This window comes from Gilbertella persicaria (assembly GCF_025201335.1).
Source record: "Gilbertella persicaria strain CBS 190.32 chromosome Unknown B0P05scaffold_15, whole genome shotgun sequence".
NCBI lineage: Eukaryota > Fungi > Mucoromycota > Mucoromycetes > Mucorales > Choanephoraceae > Gilbertella > Gilbertella persicaria.
In genome coordinates this window covers 96,900-113,583 of record NW_026251976.1, presented here as the reverse complement: position 1 = coordinate 113,583, position 16,684 = coordinate 96,900, and the positions used below count along the sequence as shown (strand labels likewise).

At 37.2% G+C, this 16,684-nt stretch overlaps 6 protein-coding genes across 6 annotated transcripts; 3 read left to right on the top strand and 3 right to left on the bottom strand.

Annotated features, from left to right (window-relative positions):
* The first annotated feature begins 646 nt into the window (after positions 1–646).
* On the top strand, positions 647–1,603 carry B0P05DRAFT_537368 (uncharacterized protein). The gene is made up of 2 exons (XM_051577719.1): positions 647–956; positions 1,043–1,603. The coding sequence occupies exons 1-2, from the start codon at positions 688–690 to the stop codon at positions 1,569–1,571; spliced, it is 798 nt and encodes a 265-aa protein (XP_051435825.1). The 5' UTR covers positions 647–687; the 3' UTR covers positions 1,572–1,603.
* Positions 1,604–1,637: 34 nt separating this feature from the next.
* On the bottom strand, positions 1,638–4,160 carry B0P05DRAFT_586185 (sulfate transporter family-domain-containing protein; the record flags this gene model as incomplete). The annotated part of the gene is made up of 5 exons (XM_051582493.1): positions 1,638–3,451; positions 3,520–3,681; positions 3,726–3,796; positions 3,849–3,955; positions 4,002–4,160. 5 exons carry the CDS (start codon positions 4,158–4,160, stop codon positions 1,638–1,640), a joined length of 2,313 nt encoding a protein of 770 aa, XP_051435824.1.
* A 53-nt stretch (positions 4,161–4,213) lies between these two features.
* On the bottom strand, positions 4,214–5,763 carry B0P05DRAFT_537364 (DExH-box splicing factor binding site-domain-containing protein). The gene is made up of 3 exons (XM_051577718.1): positions 5,175–5,763; positions 4,914–5,130; positions 4,214–4,866 (listed from the first exon to the last, which is right to left on the bottom strand). Exons 1-3 carry the CDS (start codon positions 5,695–5,697, stop codon positions 4,440–4,442), a joined length of 1,167 nt encoding a protein of 388 aa, XP_051435823.1. The 5' UTR covers positions 5,698–5,763; the 3' UTR covers positions 4,214–4,439.
* A 3,406-nt stretch (positions 5,764–9,169) lies between these two features.
* Positions 9,170–10,726, top strand: B0P05DRAFT_586183 (uncharacterized protein; the record flags this gene model as incomplete). Its single annotated transcript, XM_051582492.1, has 2 exons — positions 9,170–9,629; positions 9,696–10,726. The coding sequence occupies 2 exons, from the start codon at positions 9,170–9,172 to the stop codon at positions 10,724–10,726; spliced, it is 1,491 nt and encodes a 496-aa protein (XP_051435822.1).
* Positions 10,727–12,421: 1,695 nt separating this feature from the next.
* Positions 12,422–13,361, top strand: B0P05DRAFT_537359 (Dolichyl-diphosphooligosaccharide--protein glycosyltransferase subunit Swp1). Its single transcript, XM_051577717.1, has 2 exons — positions 12,422–12,659; positions 12,713–13,361. Exons 1-2 carry the CDS (start codon positions 12,468–12,470, stop codon positions 12,956–12,958), a joined length of 438 nt encoding a protein of 145 aa, XP_051435821.1. The 5' UTR covers positions 12,422–12,467; the 3' UTR covers positions 12,959–13,361.
* On the bottom strand, positions 12,832–16,451 carry B0P05DRAFT_55413 (uncharacterized protein). Its single transcript, XM_051579651.1, has 14 exons — positions 16,417–16,451; positions 16,134–16,348; positions 15,512–16,080; positions 15,170–15,467; positions 15,083–15,120; positions 15,006–15,026; positions 14,918–14,959; positions 14,232–14,868; positions 13,997–14,179; positions 13,685–13,952; positions 13,520–13,635; positions 13,340–13,467; positions 13,114–13,286; positions 12,832–13,068 (listed from the first exon to the last, which is right to left on the bottom strand). Exons 2-14 carry the CDS (start codon positions 16,329–16,331, stop codon positions 12,968–12,970), a joined length of 2,772 nt encoding a protein of 923 aa, XP_051435820.1. The 5' UTR covers positions 16,332–16,348; positions 16,417–16,451; the 3' UTR covers positions 12,832–12,967.
* Between the last annotated feature and the right edge of the window lie 233 nt (positions 16,452–16,684).

Here is a 16,684-nt window from a genome sequence, read left to right as displayed (position 1 = left end):
CTGAAGCAAACACAAGTAGGTGCTATTCATCTTCCTGATGACCTTTCGGACTCTGAGGACGAACAGCAACAACAACAAGGTTCTTTACAGCAAACTCTAGGAAACTACCAGGAACAACGAGCACCTCAACAGGATACCATTTTCTCTCAAAACAGTGCACACATTTTATCTCGAAACCCTTTTGCCCGGGCGCCCGATCATCAAGAGGAACAAGTAGATAATGCGCCAAAAAGCGACGCCCATGACGCAGAAAATCAGGTGCGACAAACATAAATTAAAATTTGATTACTTATTTATTTTTGCTAGACACAGGAAGGAGGAGAAGAATTGGCTGATTTTAGTCAAACCAGTTTTAAATATGAAGATGAGCCAGATTGGACAGAAGCCATGGCTTACAGCATTAAAGAAGTATCAAGCGATACTACAGAACAAGAAGATACCCCATCAACAGAACCAGTTGTCAAAAAAATAGAAGAAAAGATTCCACAGATAGAAAAGGAAGTATTGCAACACTTACCTTTGACAAGACTTTCAAAAGAGATACCTCCTACCTTAATTCATGAGAATCAAAAATCAATGTATGGAGAAAAACCCTTTTTATCCTCGAGTATAGAAGGGGGCAGCAGCAGCAGCAACAGCAGCAACAGCCATGGAGAAGAAAGCAGCAAAAACAACAATCGCTTTTCTATGCCCGAAGAAGGCTATCAAGTCTTGAAGAAGAGCAAAGAAGAACACAAAAAAAGTCAGTTATCTACTAAACTAGAAGAAACCAACGATCCTTTATCATCTGTATCACAGGAAGAAGGAAGAAGAACATCAATTGTATCAACAGCAACTCAGTCATTATTGGGCGAACATATTACTGACAAGTTAGCCTTTATCAAGAACAGCATTATCATGAATTCAGATGACGAACAAGAAGAAGAATCTAATGCCACTATAAATAATAAGGATAGGTTAGAACAATAAAGCCCCCTTTTCTTTTATCTTTTTGATGCTATGATGTTGACTCTTTTCTTTTATATATATATACATTAAAAAGTGATGTTGAAGATATACCAAGAACACTTCACAGAAGGGCAAGCTCGATTCTAAAAGTTGGACAGGATATCGTAAAAATGATCAGCGGTGTTGCTGAAGAAGAACAAGAAGTACAAGATACTGACCACAAATTGTCTTCCTCTGTGTCTTCCACCACCTCCTCATTCATGACACCTTCCTCTTTGTTTTCTGCATTGACAGGAGCTATACCTGAATCCTCTTTTTCTTCCTCTTCAGTATCCACAAAGAAACGACAAGAAGAGGGTCTTGTTAACAACATCATTCAGGAAGAAGATGAAGAAGACGAAGAATTGTTTGATTTCACCAAAGTAATTGAGATTGGAAAGAACGTAAAGACATTTAGTAAAGGTGTTGTTGGCAACAGTATTCGCATGTTTAGTGATGTTGCTACTCAGATAAAGACATCCATCGAGGAAGAAGAGATAAAGAGAAGACAAGAAGCATTGGCAACAATGAAGCAAGATGATCATTCAGCGGATGAGAATGAATGGATGCACAATTATCTCTAAAAAAAACCATTTATTTATAAATACATAAAATAAATCACAAAACGAAGGAGGGTATATTATATACATTTAGTGAGAAGGCGTAGCACCTTCATGACCAATTGCTTCGTTGACATCTTGGCCTGATTCTTCCAAATATTTGCGAACCTCTAACGAGGCCATAGCAGAACGAAGGGCTTCATCAGAGCTCCAGTGAAAGAAAGGATAGCGATCCTTGGGAAGAGGAATACCATTGATAGAACTGTTTCTAAAGACTTGTTCAGCAAATTCTGCGCTCTTTTCATCCGTTTGGAGCGAGACTTCTGTAGAACTACCAATTTGGTTTTCATCATCATGCTGCATAACGGGAGAAGTGTTTTGTTGAGGACCATCACGAGAAGCAGGTACAACAGGCAGAATTTCTTTACGATTCACACCAGGTCGAGGTTGTGTACCAAACTGAGCAACAATCAAGCAACGACGAATAGCAGGATGAAGAATGTTGACAAAATGGAATTCAACATGGTGACCACTGTATCGATTCAATGTGTTTTGAGCATCCACAATAGCCTGAAGGCCACTTGAGTCAAGACGGTTGACACTAGCAAAATCAAGAATCAAAGCATGCAAGCGAGGCAAGTTTTCACGAGCAGCTACAATATCAGGCGTAGTATCATCGTTCCATGAGCGATCACCTTTACTAAGAGCAACGTTAGAACTGCGCGTACGACTCTTGCAGTATTGAATGATTTTATCCGAAACATAACTTGAGTTGGGATACGTAAATGATTCGTCCACACGGCACATAAGGATACCCTCAGGCAAAGGTTCGACCAAGTCGCCAAGTGAAGGATGGCTTTCAGGTACATACAAGTAGGCTTGAAGTTCAGATGTTTTCTCAATCTGCTTTTGGTCTGCTTCAGGTAATTCAATAGAAGAAATGGCTTTGCTTAAAGGGATACGGCCTAAACCCCAGAAGCGAGGACGAGCAATACGGAAGAGCAAGATGATAATGGATAAGGCGACAGAAGCATAGATACCATATTCAACTGTAGTAAAGAACGTAATCACGACCGTGACAACAAAGATCAAGAGTTCCCAGAGACTAACAGCAGCAAGACGCTTCACATAGCTTGGTCCACTAACAAGATCAGCTACAGCATGGATAACAACAGCAGCCAAGACGGCATCGGGAATATAATAGAAAGCAGGTGTGAGAGCATACAATGCCAAAAGGACAACGAGGGCAGAAAACACACCGGCAATAGGCGTCTTGACTCCAGAACGTGCTTTAATAGCCGTACGAGAAAAGGAACCTGTAGAAGGATAGGCGCCAAAGAAGGAAGCCCAGATGTTGGTGAAACCAATGGCAATGATTTCTTGATCAGGATTGATGGTGTAGTCATTGATGCGACCAAAGGACTTTGCAATCGCAACGTGTTCTAAAATCAAAATGATGACACCAGAAGGCAAAGAACTGGCAATACTAGAGATAACATTGGTTCGAACCACTGGGACACCCATTGCTGTAAAACCAGCAGGTACTGTCTTGAGAATACTGATAGGGCTGGTTGATTTACCAATATTGATCAAGAAAGAAATCAAAGTACCAAAGATGACGAGTATGCCATTTCTCATGATACTGAAGAAAAAGAAATGCATAGAGTATTTAGGGTAGCGTTTTCCTAAAATTTGACAAGTGTATCGAATACCATACAACCAAACAAGACTGACAAGGCCAAAAGCAACGTCCACTTTTGTGTTGGGCAAGTATTTGAAGAAGTTACCAAAAATCAAATAAGAAGATTCTTGAGTGTTAATTCCTTTGATACCAAATAGCTTGGGCATTTGACCAATAGTGATCGTAATGGCAGACCCACTCATGAAACCAGCAATTGCAGGAGCTAACAAAAAAGAGGTGTAAGAAAAATTAAAGTTGCAAAAGACAAGCTTAAATTGATCATTTGTTTACCTGGAATAAAATCAACCAAAATACCGAGGCGCACAAGACCAATAAACATCGCGATTATACCAGTAAACAATGACATTGCCACTGCAATTTCAGGTCCTGTGATACTAGCGTCTGCAGCAATGACGCGTGTCACTGTTTGACCAACTAGTAGCGACATGACGGCTAGAGAAAAGTGTTATTGATTTTAGTAATATGATGGGACTTACCAGTTGGGCCAATACTAATATCTTTTGAAGTGGCAAATAGGCAATAAACACATAAACCAACAAATGCAGTACTATAGAGATATGTGTGAGTCAAAAACTATATACATGCGATTATACACATACTATAAACCATATTGTGGAGGCAATTCAGCAATTTTGGCGTAGCCCATACTTTGAGGAACAATGACTATACCAACAGTAATACCAGCAATCAAATCGCGAACCAACCACTATGGAATATGTAAGTCAATTTTGTAATTTAACATTTCAGAATACCATCAAATTATATCTGTGTAGCCATGTCGCAATTGGAAACAGACTGATAAGATAATTCTTTGTATAATTAGGCAAATGTCTAAAAAATTCTTGTGTTTGACGTTGATAAGATATGTTTTCATAATCAATAATGATTTCTGAATGCGGTGTACTATGCATTTGAATAAATAGAAAATAAAAAATAAAATAAAAAAGACAGAGAGGCAAGAAGTGTAGAAGAGTCTTGTATTTATAAGAAAAAAAAATTAATCATTCATTGAGTAATCATACAAATCGATGGCGCAATATTCGCTTTGAAATAACAACTTTCTTACTTTGAAACACAGCCTAAAAAACCAGCGTATTTGCCATGTTCCAAAGATTCTATTTCGCAATCAAGAGATCACCAATCAAAATTGTTACATCAGAACAATGGAGGAATTTATGCAATAATTTCATTTATTTTCGTGAAGATCGACTGCTATGTCTGGAAGAGTCCCTTGAAGGCGATCTACTACGACTACGTCGATGTCGATGTCTACTAGAACTATGACGATCACTGCTACGACTTCTTCTTCGTTTACTGCTGCTACTGCTACTACTTCTTTTTCTACTTTTATCATCATAATCATCATCATATCGTCTACGAGAAGAACGATCACTATCTCGACTACTGCGACTACTGTCTCTACTTCTTTCAGTATCAATGAGTGCATCTTCTACTCTTCTTTTTGAAATCTTTTTAAATAAGCTTGTGTCTTTATATTCGTAAGCTTCACGTCTGTTCTTTGCTTTCTGTCGTCGATCTTGAGTGTCTACTTCTTCTGGTTTAGCACCTAACCCAAGCAATGCCTCTCTTTGTTTGACTGGAGGAGGTGGAGGAGCTCTAAGCAAGAGATCAGCATGAACACAACCATATAACAAAATACAAACGGTGAATTCTTTCTATTTCTTCCAATGCCTTCACCTTCACTCCAACCTAAGCCTCGTAACAAAGCAGCACCAAACTCATCAACAGGAATGTTCTCATAATCTTCCATGCTTGTTTCATCGGGTCTATTCTCTACATCCTCTCTAAAAACAATAGTTTCATTCATTGGGATGACTTTCTTGGGACCTGAGTCTTCTTCTTCGTCTTCTCCCAAGGATTCTATCTATTTTCAGCAAACAAACCCATATTTAGCATTAGGTTACCTTTGATAATTGCTTCCATTGCACGCTCTTCTAAGGTTTTTTGAACAGGCTCTGACTGCATCGCATCGCTTGTCACTTCTGTCTGAGTTACAGTATCCAGGTTACCGTTGCTATGCACTACTTGTAATGTTTTCTTCGTTTGTATCTGCAAACCAAAAGAAGTAGTGGTTTGTCCAAGCACTTCTGGCCCCGAATTAGTTTGCTGTTGTTCTTGTTGTTGCTGCTGCTGCGCCCGCGCAGGTAAGAAGAGTTCCTTTTTTTGTTTAGCACTTGCTCTCCAGTCAACGTTAGGTAGAGGAGATATGCTAAGAGGTTTTACTTCTTTCTTTGGTTCGGCCCTATACAACATAAGTATATATACAAAGAAGCGAATCTCTACATACTCTTTTATCTGGTTATCTTCAATAGCCAAGACGCGTTCGTCGTTGACTTGTTCTTCCTCGTCTTCATCGCCACCAAAAATGGCACGTCTGTTTTGAAACTTGGGTCGAATGGCTTTAGATTGAAGCGGTAATCGAGACATGATGACAAAAAAGTGTTGTTAAGCTGCTACTTAAACATATAGACTAGGACCGTCACGGTTTATTCGGACTGGCTACATCTGCGTAAATTTGAAATGAAGCGGTTCGCACCCCCTTCCTTTTGAGTTTTTTATGCTGCTCTTGTATATCTCTCATGCTTTTACTTTTATAAGATTTAGGTATTTTTCTGAAGATTTCATTCTTGGTTTGTTCCTTTTAGAGCACATTTTATCTTGATAATAAAAACTACAATTGTCGCATGATAAATCGACGCTTTCTTTATCATGTCCAAGACTGCCCTTTTTGAACTTTAAATTGTAATGTATCGATTTGCAATTATTTAAAGGATCAAATGGTATAGCTTTACTAGTCGATATGTACCGAAAAGGACCTCCTTTTTACTATTCACAGTGTATAATCAGCTTTGAATGCAGATTTGAAGCCAATGCTCAAAGCAAGTCGCCTTTTTTTTGTTTTAATAAACTCGGTTTCTTTTTATTAAAAGTATCTAGAGATGGACTTATCTGATTCCGGTTGGATCAGACCTACATTGGGTCATTCCAAAAATTCCTGATTGAGTTTTTTTTTTTTTTCATCTTCATGAACCTCTGTGGATTTCATATGGTTAAAAATTGAATTTATACAACAGCCAAACCAATGGTACCATTTGATTCTTTGGCTCAAAGAAACATGTTTTAAATAAAAAAAACGGGCTGTTTTGATAATCTGGTTGTTGAGCAATGATTCATCAAAGATTGGCATGTTTAAGCTGTATTTTGAGCATTTTTGTCCTAGATGTCATATAAAATGTACTAGCAATTAACCTTTCCAGAGTATCTTATGTTACTTTGTGTACCAAAGAACATGGAAGGATAGAAATATAGGCACTTTATAGTATGAATATGGGAGCAAATGAACGTAGGACATACAGGATGGCCATGGCGAAGATTAAAAAAGAAAACAATTCCTGCCGTATCCAAAATGGAGCTTTGGCTTGGTACTCTATCGATAATATCTCCTCAGCTCTTCAATCCTTAGATTTCGACAAAATCAACGTCAATGAGTCTTGTCCAATTGAAGTTGAAATGTTAATTGTCATTACACTCTCAGAGCTTTGGAAAGCTCATTGGGCTCATATCCATTGAAGAGAGTCCTTCCTTGCAAGTATAGCATTCAGTCAAACCCTCCGGGCAGTTGACCGCCGCGCTGCTGAAGAGACAAACTGTCTCGACTGATTCCTTCATCTCTCCTTCTTCTTTTCATCATTGTTTCGCTTGGTTCAACTTTTATATAGTCCTTGTCTCATTTTTAATTTCATTTTATCTCTTTTAATCTTATAACTCATTGTCGAGCACCTCTTTTTTGTAACCCTATCGCGCTACAAAATACGTGCGGCAAATAAAATCATTTAAAAAAATGGAGCTTTTGTTGAGAACTGTATAAAGACGCAGTTATTCGGTTTTGGTACAATAATAGAAGCATTAGATATTTGCTTTATGAGTCTGTTCATGTAAAGAGCACACCAAATTTGCTGCTAAATATCTGAGGAAATGAGCAAAAACGTTTATGGGGTTTTCACTCATATCTTGCCATTTCTATAGTACAATTGGCAAACAAACACATTGATCAAGAAATATAGTGCTTGACGCACATTTCGAGTATTTAAGCTTGTCAATATCTTTATTTTTTGTCTTGTAGCGTCAAAAAGAAGATTAAAGGTTGTCAAATCGACGATTTTCATGAATAGTACCCTTTGGTCAAAAGGCACATTTTGGTCATTTTGCACATATCGCTCTTTTTGGTTCAAGCTAACTCCAAAAGTGTTATAAATGTTATTAAATACTGTTTGTAAGTAATGAGGGTGTTTATATGTCTATAAGCAGGCTTTATGTTCCCTTTGCGCGTACCTTTTTTAGATAGAAAAGGAGCGTTCACTTCAAATGTTAGATATCCTTTGCATGATTTAATGAAATCAATGACACTTTATGTTGAAAAGAACTAATTCGTTATGAATATAACTTGTTAAAGACGTACTAAGCAATAATGAGATGCAATAAAACACTTTTGATAAATAAGCCTATTTTTTCTCTATGAAATGCCCATAGTTATAGGTCTTTCAAACTTAATACATTTATACAAAAATGGTGGTTTTTTTGGAGTAAGCATTGAAGTGGACAAAATGTCTTTTTTAATTAAACATCAAAAGATAGTTTTTTATACTTTCTGTCAACACGATGTTTTTTACTCAATTCTTTTTTTTTTTTTTTTTTTTGGTTTTTGATGCGTTTGGATTTTCTCCTTGATATTTTTATGAGTTTTGATAAATGATATTCTTTTGTTATCCTTATGTATGGAATTCTATTTCCTAAGGTAAAGAAAAAAAGCAATGCTTTAAAAGTCGTGTTTATTTTGATCAGAATAAAAAGCAAAAGCAGGATAAACTTTTCTATGGATTTGGTCAATAAACTCTTAGAAAATCTCCTTTACAACAAAGGAGTCATGTTTAGTAGCACTCTGTACTACTTTGTGCAATCTGACTAGAAGGTTTAATTAATTTAAGGTTATGAATTCCTGTCAATTTATTACATTAACATGCGTTGTATTTGGAACCTTGCTCATGATAAGACGTTGGCAAGCAAAGCTTATTAAGCTTGCCGGGTTAGCATATAGTTTATACTGCTCACGTGCTACAGATCAAGCTCTTTACCATAATACATGCTTGTATCTATTAGACGTAGCTACTTGACTATTATATACTGGCTCGAAATAAAAATTAACCTGGTTTTTTATCATTCGAATTCAGCAACAAAGGTATCATGATCCAAGAGCCCTTTAATATGCCAAGATGATACTTAAACGCGCTCAGTTTTTTGTTGATGATTTGTTGAGATGATAATATAGTTTAGTACTTGGTGGTACAGCCTTTGGTATCAATCACAGCTTGATATTGGTTGGTCATATTGTGTAGTGGTATGCATATAATGAGAAGATAGAGTGGTATTCATATCCGTGTAAGTATTTTACATACACTGGTTCATATCTGTTTCTCTTGTATCTCCCTTCTATTCTTTGCTTTTTCTTATAGCCTAATGTAAGTAGCAATATAAATATTATTTGTGTATCTCATGCCCTGCTTAATTTCTAGTATTTTATTTTTGAATAAAGTGTACATGTCTTTTTTTTTACTTAAACTTACAAATGTGCGTTTAACCAATACCCAAATCACTTATGCTCACTTGTGTCTTGTAATAAGATATATGCTTAACTATGATAAATAACATAGACTCAAGCAGAATATGATTAGAAAGGCAATCTTTTTTTTTTTTGTATCTTATACGTGAGATCAAATGCAACAGAATCGATATGTGAATGGATGCGGAGGGTAATTGAGGGAGCGGCGTTCAATAAAAAAAACTTAATTTTATGTTTCATAACATTTCTTTTTTTTTTTTCTTCTTTATTCCATCTAAAAAAATGAATAATAATGATTTTTCTGGCCAAACATTCACATGGGTGCTTGAGGATCACCCTAACATGATATCGACAGACCATAACAATAAATGTACTCAACCACAACAGCAACAGGCATTGCAGCCACAACCTGAGCCTTTTGCTTTATCTGATGCTGATCTTTTCCAATTCCTACTGGGTCAAGAAGCTCAACAAGCAGCTGAAACAACAATAGGATCTATGCATGAACAAAATAACCAGGTTGCTTATGCGATGGAAGAAGACTCTTCCTCTTCAAGCGAGATACCTAAAAAGAGAAAGCAGACATCAAGCAATAAACCACCTGCTTCTGCCACAAGTCGGTTGGACTTTAGACCCATCAATGACCATGTTCCAGAATCCCAACTTAAAGCTATGAGCAGCAAGGAAAGACGCCAACTTCGAAATAAAATTTCTGCTCGTAATTTCAGAAATAGAAGAAAAGGTAAGAGAGATGGACAATGTCTAAAACAGGCAACTTGCTGACGACTCGCTTTTTTTCCTTTTATAGAATATGTTGGCAGCCTGGAAGAGCAGCTGAATCAACAAAAAGCAGAAAATAGCCAGTTGAAACTTGAACTCAAATGGCTCAAGACAAAAGTAGATAAGCTTCAAAAAGAAAACGACAAGTTGCGTGTTGATATGGTGCTTGGTGGCATTGGTTTGCCTCCTACAACAGCAAACGCCCAACAACCTACGCCTATCTTCGACAATATGCCACATACCAACTCTCTCCTTCATCCACCTTCTTCTTCCTCTTCCTCCTCTTCTTCAGATGAATCTACGCTGTCCTCTCCACCCAATTTATTCACTGAGTTCCCTGATAATTGGGACTTTGTATTACCAGAGACCACCAATACCAACACGGATACTTATTTATCCCATGCCTTGGTACCCCACTGGAACATCAACCAGGTCTTATCCAAAGAAACATCAAATGCTTTGTCCAGTAATGCTTCAGCCATGTTCCAGCAATATCCTCTCCTTGCCCCCGCCTTGATGTCGATTGTCTTGGCACACACCATGACCATGAGTACAAACGAACTCTTGGCCACTGCCAAATTAAGCCCTTCGGCACTATTGCCAGCAACCAATCATATTCAGTACAATGAAAAAGATCCTTTTGCTGGTTCTACCATAATGACAGACAAAGAAGCGAAGGCTGTCTGGAACATCTTGGAGCCGATCACATTAATGAAGGAGAGAAAGCTTTATCTTACTGGAGAAGAAAACAAGCAGGTTGAAGAAAAACAAGAAGATACATCTTCAGCAACCTCGACAACTAACTGCAAATTTACCAATGCTGCCATCAATACTTACATTGCTATGACTGCTTTCTGTCCTTTAGTCTCGCTTCAACATAGACTTGGTCGATTCCTTTGTGAGTTTGCTGCCACTCACTGTACAGTTACAGCTGCTGATACACCACAACAAAGTATGATGGCAAACAATCAGCCACAAGAAGAGGATCCTATAAACAAGAAATTCATCCTTTGCAGACAATTCCAGAAAGCAAAGAGATACATTGCTGCATGCCATTAATTCCATACTATTTATATTTATTCTTTCTATTTTGTATATAGCTTTTGATCATAATAAAAATAACATACAATGCGGCTGGTAGATATTGTCGGCTACAAATGTCTACACCTCCATCCTTTTTTTTCTTGTTTCCCTCTCTTTCTTTTCCGCCTAATCTTAACATTGTTTGACTACTTTTGAGGGCCCGTATACCCGGAGTTTGGATGTAGTTGAACAACCTACTAAGGTACAAATTACATTCTACATTTTTGATCTTCTTTGTACTCTATACTCTTATTACATATCTCTCTAGATGCTAACACATAAAGAATATCACAAGTTCAATTATCTCATAAAGAAATATCCTGATGGCGAGCATTTTGAAAGTTTCAAAATTGAACCTTGTAGAGGGGATGAAAAGACTTTTTCGAGATGTAATTTGGACATTGGTTGGGTTCTGGCTGAAGGAATCAAAAAATGACAAAAGGCTGCCCTATTTGGTACAAGAGATGTCTTGTTGCTGTTTACTATGACAACAAGGATTGGGGATTTTATAATAGAGTACAGACCTTGTCACAGCTTGAAGTTAATTAAAGATCAAAAATGTTTGCATTGCAAAGAAGCATTAAAGCACACTGACTGTCATGTGAAAGTTAAGTTTACTTTGATTCATAATGAGAGGGAGGATGTCACAAGCTGCACTGTGAAGTGTAAGGGAAGGTACACTCACGGGATCATTCCAAGACTCCATTTATCTGGAGATCAAAGTAAGATCTTGCTCGAAGTTGTGCAAAATGACCAGTCAAAGACACCAAAAAAATTCAGTATTGGTGTTATTTTGCGCCCAAGTGAATTCACTTTGTCTTCTAAAGAGATAAGCTCCATCATGGGAAATCAGGACTGAGCAAAGTATGAGCTGAATGCTGCGAAAGCTTTCCTTGGTATCAGCAAGAACACAAAATTCTTAGGCGATCTAGACAAAACAATGAAAGATTTTGATGGGTACATCTTTCATGCCCAAGTCACTAATGACAAGAATTTCACGAGTGCTTTTTCAGCACCTGGAATTGCCAGAATTAATCTTCCTTTTTCAAAGCGACCAATTGTTACAGACGTAACTTACAAGGCTGCTTCCAGCGATAAGAAGAATATGAACTACATGTCAGGTTGTACTCTACACACCCAATTGGGGTACATTTTTTTACTGTTGGTAAGATATCGACAGCTACAGGCAAGCACAATCTTTACAAGATAGACAATCTAAAATATGTAGATGTTTTAAAAAACAACTGACTTGAGCGAGTGCCTTCATCAATTAAAAGTAGCAACGAACACAGTTGTTGCTTGCTACAAACTGAAAGAATAAAAATACTTTCTCCTTTCTCCAACTTTTCTAACTTCAAAGAAGATATATTAGGATATTGTTTATACACGCAATGTTGGACCGAAAAAAGTAAAAACCGCATTTTACGAACGCTTTTCCCAGTATGTCTTCTTACAGCTTAATGATGTGTAAAGTGCTACATCTAAAAGCCTGTGATGGCTTTGATTATTGCCTGTCATTCAAACTCGGGGTATACGGGTTTTAGTAGGTGCCTTCAGTACACCGGTTGTACCTGCCGTTCTTTTCATCTCTTGGCCCTGATTTTAAGACTCAGTGTTTTAATTGACCGCACAAATACATACATACATGTAATTAAATTCTCAATAGATACACGGTCTCTTTTCTTCTTTCTTTTTTGTTTTTTGTTTTTCAATTATTATGTCTATTCTTGGTCTTCTTTTTGCAGCCTCTTTTACTGCTCTGGTACAAGCAGCAGGTCAAGAAGACGTGTTTGAATGGCAACCCGAAATCCATCATGTCTTTAGAGAAGCAGAAAAGATGCCTCCTGCCACTTTCTCCATGATCTTTGCTCTTGTCACTTTATCACCATGGATTTTCTTGCTTATTGGCGTAAGTAAAGAGAAAAAGAAAGAGAATCGTGCTTAATTGTTTCTAATATATAGTGGTTGCGTCTTGGTTATACACCCGCCAATGTTATTTCAGAACTCACTCAAGGATCAAAAACTCGATCCATTTATATCGCTGCCTTTTTGGGTTCTTTAGTTTCTCTTGAATACCTCTTTTATCTTTATTGGACAAAGCTTGATCTCTTTCAAACATTGACTTATTTCGGCGGCCTGGCACTTGTTGCCTTCTTTACAGGTCAGCGTGCTTTATCCTCAGTTCAAAACAAGAGACTTCATCAATAAACGTTTTATTTATCTGTCGTTCTTTACATTGACAGGGCGATCACTGTAAATAATCGCTGTGAATTCGGCAGCTATATCTTTATCATGAGTAGCCAATACGATGATGTAGCCTATCATAGAATGAATGCGCTATCGCTTTACGTGTTTATGCTTACCTGTTTTGTTTTGACTTAATACAACATCACCAGTGGCTACACCTTGAATAACATTGGTATAGGGGCCTGAAGTAGCTAGTTCTTCACCAAATAATTCAGTGGGGTGCTTTTCAAAAAGAGTGACATTCATAGAAGGTACAGAATCAGAACTACTCTTTGCCTGTAACCGTATCCTAATTACATAATAGCGTAAATAAGCGCCATTCATTTGTCTTGGGTACATTACTTGACTGTTGTTAATTCTCTAATCTCTAGTAAATACCGAGGATTTTTAGCATAATTGCCAAAACTTGGACAACCCATGGCACTGTACCCAACAATCCATTCACCATGAAAAACTTTCTTAAACATACCCTAATACATGGATTAGTACTCAAAAAAAAAAAATAGAATGTTTTCTTCTTACAGCTCCTTCAGCAGGTATAGGGTCTACTTGCAATTTGACTGTACTTGTTACTGTCATGATAAATTTACCCACTAAATCAGCTTCGAATGTAGATGCAACCACAGTATATTCACCAGCTAAAACAAAAAGTTAAATACCATTTTTTATATGGTTCATGTTGCTTACGTTTAATGTGTTGCAATTCACAATAGCAAAATCCATGTCGATAAGGGCCTGATTCAACCAAGATATCTCTGACAGATACGCTTGATACTCGCTTACCACCTTCAACCAGTAATAGATGGATAGCAAAATTCTTTTGGGCTTCTAGTTGTAATAAAAGACCCACGGGTGAGCCTGTGTTTGATATCGTGATTTTCCATTGAGGATTATTCAAATAAGAAGAGTTAGAGGCATTGCCACCTGCTGTTTGTTCTGTCCATTGACTATGGATCTATCATCGTGTCAGTTGCTTGGCTGTCTTCATAAAAATCATACCTTTTGTTCAATAGAATAGCGCATGGGTACTTCTTGTAGCTTAAAAGGAGCGAGAGAATAAGCGCGTAGAGAAAAATACAAGGAACGCTCTTTTTCATGCTGTGAAACAACAATGGTATAGTCGCTAATACCAGGAGGAGCATTAAACCGTACAAGAATATGAGGACTATTCACATAGGTTCCCTATAACACATGGTTATCATTTTGTCAAAAAAAAAGAGAATAAGCGTCTTACTTCTTTAAAAGGTGTTCCTGGGTAATAGATCCTTTCTCCATTAGTATTGTTATACACATGCAGTGTAATATAGTCTGTGTTTTCTTCTGTCACCATAATATGCTTTGAGAGCAAGAGCCATACAGCAGCAGGCTTTTTATCGGGCACATGTACTTTTAATCCAAATTGCGGATTGTAGCCTAAACTGTAAACATCTTTTTTAGGCCCTACATGTTCTGACCATACAGAATGCAACACCCAACGATGTGTAAATAATTCAGGATTCCAGTTCAAATGAATCGAAGTAAAGTTAAGACATACAGACTCAAAATCGATCCAAAAGATACCATCGTCATTCTTTTCAGCTACATCAGGATCAAAATTGAGCAAATGGCGCAATTCGTGCGTCCAGACCTTAGTGTCAAGATGACTATAAGGACCTCGCCAACGTTTATGACTCCAAGGATTCTTTACTTGTAGAAGACGCTTACCCATGACCATTTTGATATCAATAACAGCATAAGCGTGTGTAGGAACAAGGCCTAGCTCATTAGCTTCTTCTTCAGTCATTTCTCCAGTGGCAATGGTCACAAGCACATCGCCATATTTAATGCCATCTAAGATTCGCTCCCATACATTGCCTGCTACAAAATGTTTGCTAATAAATAATAAGTATGAATACATAGAGAACAGTTAACACAAGTTACTCGTAAATAAATATATGTTCAGGAATCCATCCTGTCAAACAACTATAAGAATAAATAAGTCTATGCTGAATGTCTAGATATCACTTACTGTAAATCAATGCCTGAATTGCTAGATAAAGCAGAGTATGATCAGACACTCATTGATATAAGACTGTATTTACTTACGATCCAGGAAAATCATAGCCACCCATTAGCTTCATATACTATTGAAGAAGTAAGATCATTGCAATAGACTTGACTTGTTGTCCTTACCGCTTTCTCAATGATACTAGGCCATAATTCCCCTTTATTTGTTGAAAAGGTGCACATCAAGGTACCATCTCGTGAAATAGGCAAAAGATCATCTACCACGACTTTTCGAGCAATACCATTATATACAAGCTTGACAACATACTTTCCATTTGGGTTATAACAAGGCTGACCTTGTTTATTTTGAGGGTATATACAAGATGTGATCAACTGCTTTTTGAACTTGCGTTCATACGCAGCAGCTACACAAAGTGACGCAACAAAGGAGCAATCTGTAACAATATCCTGAATGATACTTGTACTGTATATAAAATGAATATCTTGATAGGCCATCTGAATAATTACCTTGAGATCAGATAAACAAGTTGTGGCTGTCTTATCATATCAGCAGGTCGTTTCCATCCACCAAATTTCTCCAATTGCTTTTCGGATAAACGTAATGAGCCTTCAGGGTCCAAGTATTTTTTAGGATACGAGAATTGTTCTTTCAGGTCAGCTTCATCAATCCAAGGTAAAAATGTCTTGTCATTCACACAAGAAGTGTATCTCAAGACTTCAATTTCTGCATGTGATAGTTTTTGTGTCAAGATGTCATCTGTAGGGTTATCAACAATAGCAAAAGAAGAAGTGATTGAGGAAGATCGATAATGTGTCTTGGGTTGGTCAAGAGAAGAAGTCAAAGAAGAAGATCGAGTGCGTAAAGGTGGGCTCGTTAAGAGTTGTGCGTTCTTTTTCAACTGCTCGGCTCGATCCAATGCTTTAGCGAAATTGTCTTTTGCTGTAGGTTTTTCTGGTGAGTCATGATCGTATCCCTTAAATGCTTTCATGAACAATTCGGCAGCATTTGAATAATAATCAAATGCATGGTCTATATAGCCTTTTAACTCATTTAATTCACCTTGACTAAATGAAAACTAATTAAAATATGAATGATAAAGTATAGAAAAACATATCTTTTTTTTTTTACCTTGGCTCGGTCATTGTAGTCGTCTTCTTCTGTTCTTACAAAATCAGAGTCAATAGAGTCTCGACGGTATTTATGAGGCGAATTTTCATTGATATATAAAGAAGGTGAATTTGATTTTGTAGTCTCCATATAGCGTTCAAGTTGTTCTATTCTGTGTCTGTAGCTGTTTACTTTTTGCAATATCTCGTTGCGATCCATACGGTTATCGCTATCTACTAAAAAAAAAGTGCTTAATAAGACTGAGACGTGTTCACTGCTGCTGCTGTTGCTGCTGTTATTGTACCTTTAAGTAACTGAGAAAGATTCTAGAGGCATCTTCAATATTATTAAATATGCAAAGAATATCGAACTTTTATATAGGTAAGGTACCTTAATAACTTGGCGGTAGGACTCTATTGCTTTATTATACTGAGCCAGTGTATCAAGCTTGACAGCAGTACATGCATGCGAGTATGCTTCAGCATATAACTTTTTTGTTTCTTGAGTAGAGGATTTTAATAATTGTAATGTATGAATACTGAAACGCTTTTCTTGTTCAATAAAATATTGGC

Excerpts from the sequence above, each read along its gene's own strand:
- B0P05DRAFT_537368 (XM_051577719.1), top strand. The coding sequence starts at position 688 with ATGCCCGAAGAAGGCTATCAAGTCTTGAAGAAGAGCAAAGAAGAACAC. Across the intron at positions 957-1,042 it reads ACTATAAATAATAAGGATAG|TGATGTTGAAGATATACCAA; the intron begins GTTAGAACAATA and ends TACATTAAAAAG.
- B0P05DRAFT_537364 (XM_051577718.1), bottom strand. The coding sequence starts at position 5,697 with ATGTCTCGATTACCGCTTCAATCTAAAGCCATTCGACCCAAGTTTCAA. Across the intron at positions 5,131-5,174 it reads AATGGAAGCAATTATCAAAG|AATCCTTGGGAGAAGACGAA; the intron begins GTAACCTAATGC and ends GAAAATAGATAG. Across the intron at positions 4,867-4,913 it reads AGAAATAGAAAGAATTCACC|AGCTCCTCCACCTCCTCCAG; the intron begins GTTTGTATTTTG and ends TCTCTTGCTTAG.
- B0P05DRAFT_537359 (XM_051577717.1), top strand. The coding sequence starts at position 12,468 with ATGTCTATTCTTGGTCTTCTTTTTGCAGCCTCTTTTACTGCTCTGGTA. Across the intron at positions 12,660-12,712 it reads GGATTTTCTTGCTTATTGGC|TGGTTGCGTCTTGGTTATAC; the intron begins GTAAGTAAAGAG and ends TCTAATATATAG.
- B0P05DRAFT_55413 (XM_051579651.1), bottom strand. The coding sequence starts at position 16,331 with ATGGATCGCAACGAGATATTGCAAAAAGTAAACAGCTACAGACACAGA. Across the intron at positions 13,636-13,684 it reads TGAATTGCAACACATTAAAC|CTGGTGAATATACTGTGGTT; the intron begins GTAAGCAACATG and ends TTTTTGTTTTAG. Across the intron at positions 13,468-13,519 it reads CTATACCTGCTGAAGGAGCT|GGTATGTTTAAGAAAGTTTT; the intron begins GTAAGAAGAAAA and ends TCCATGTATTAG.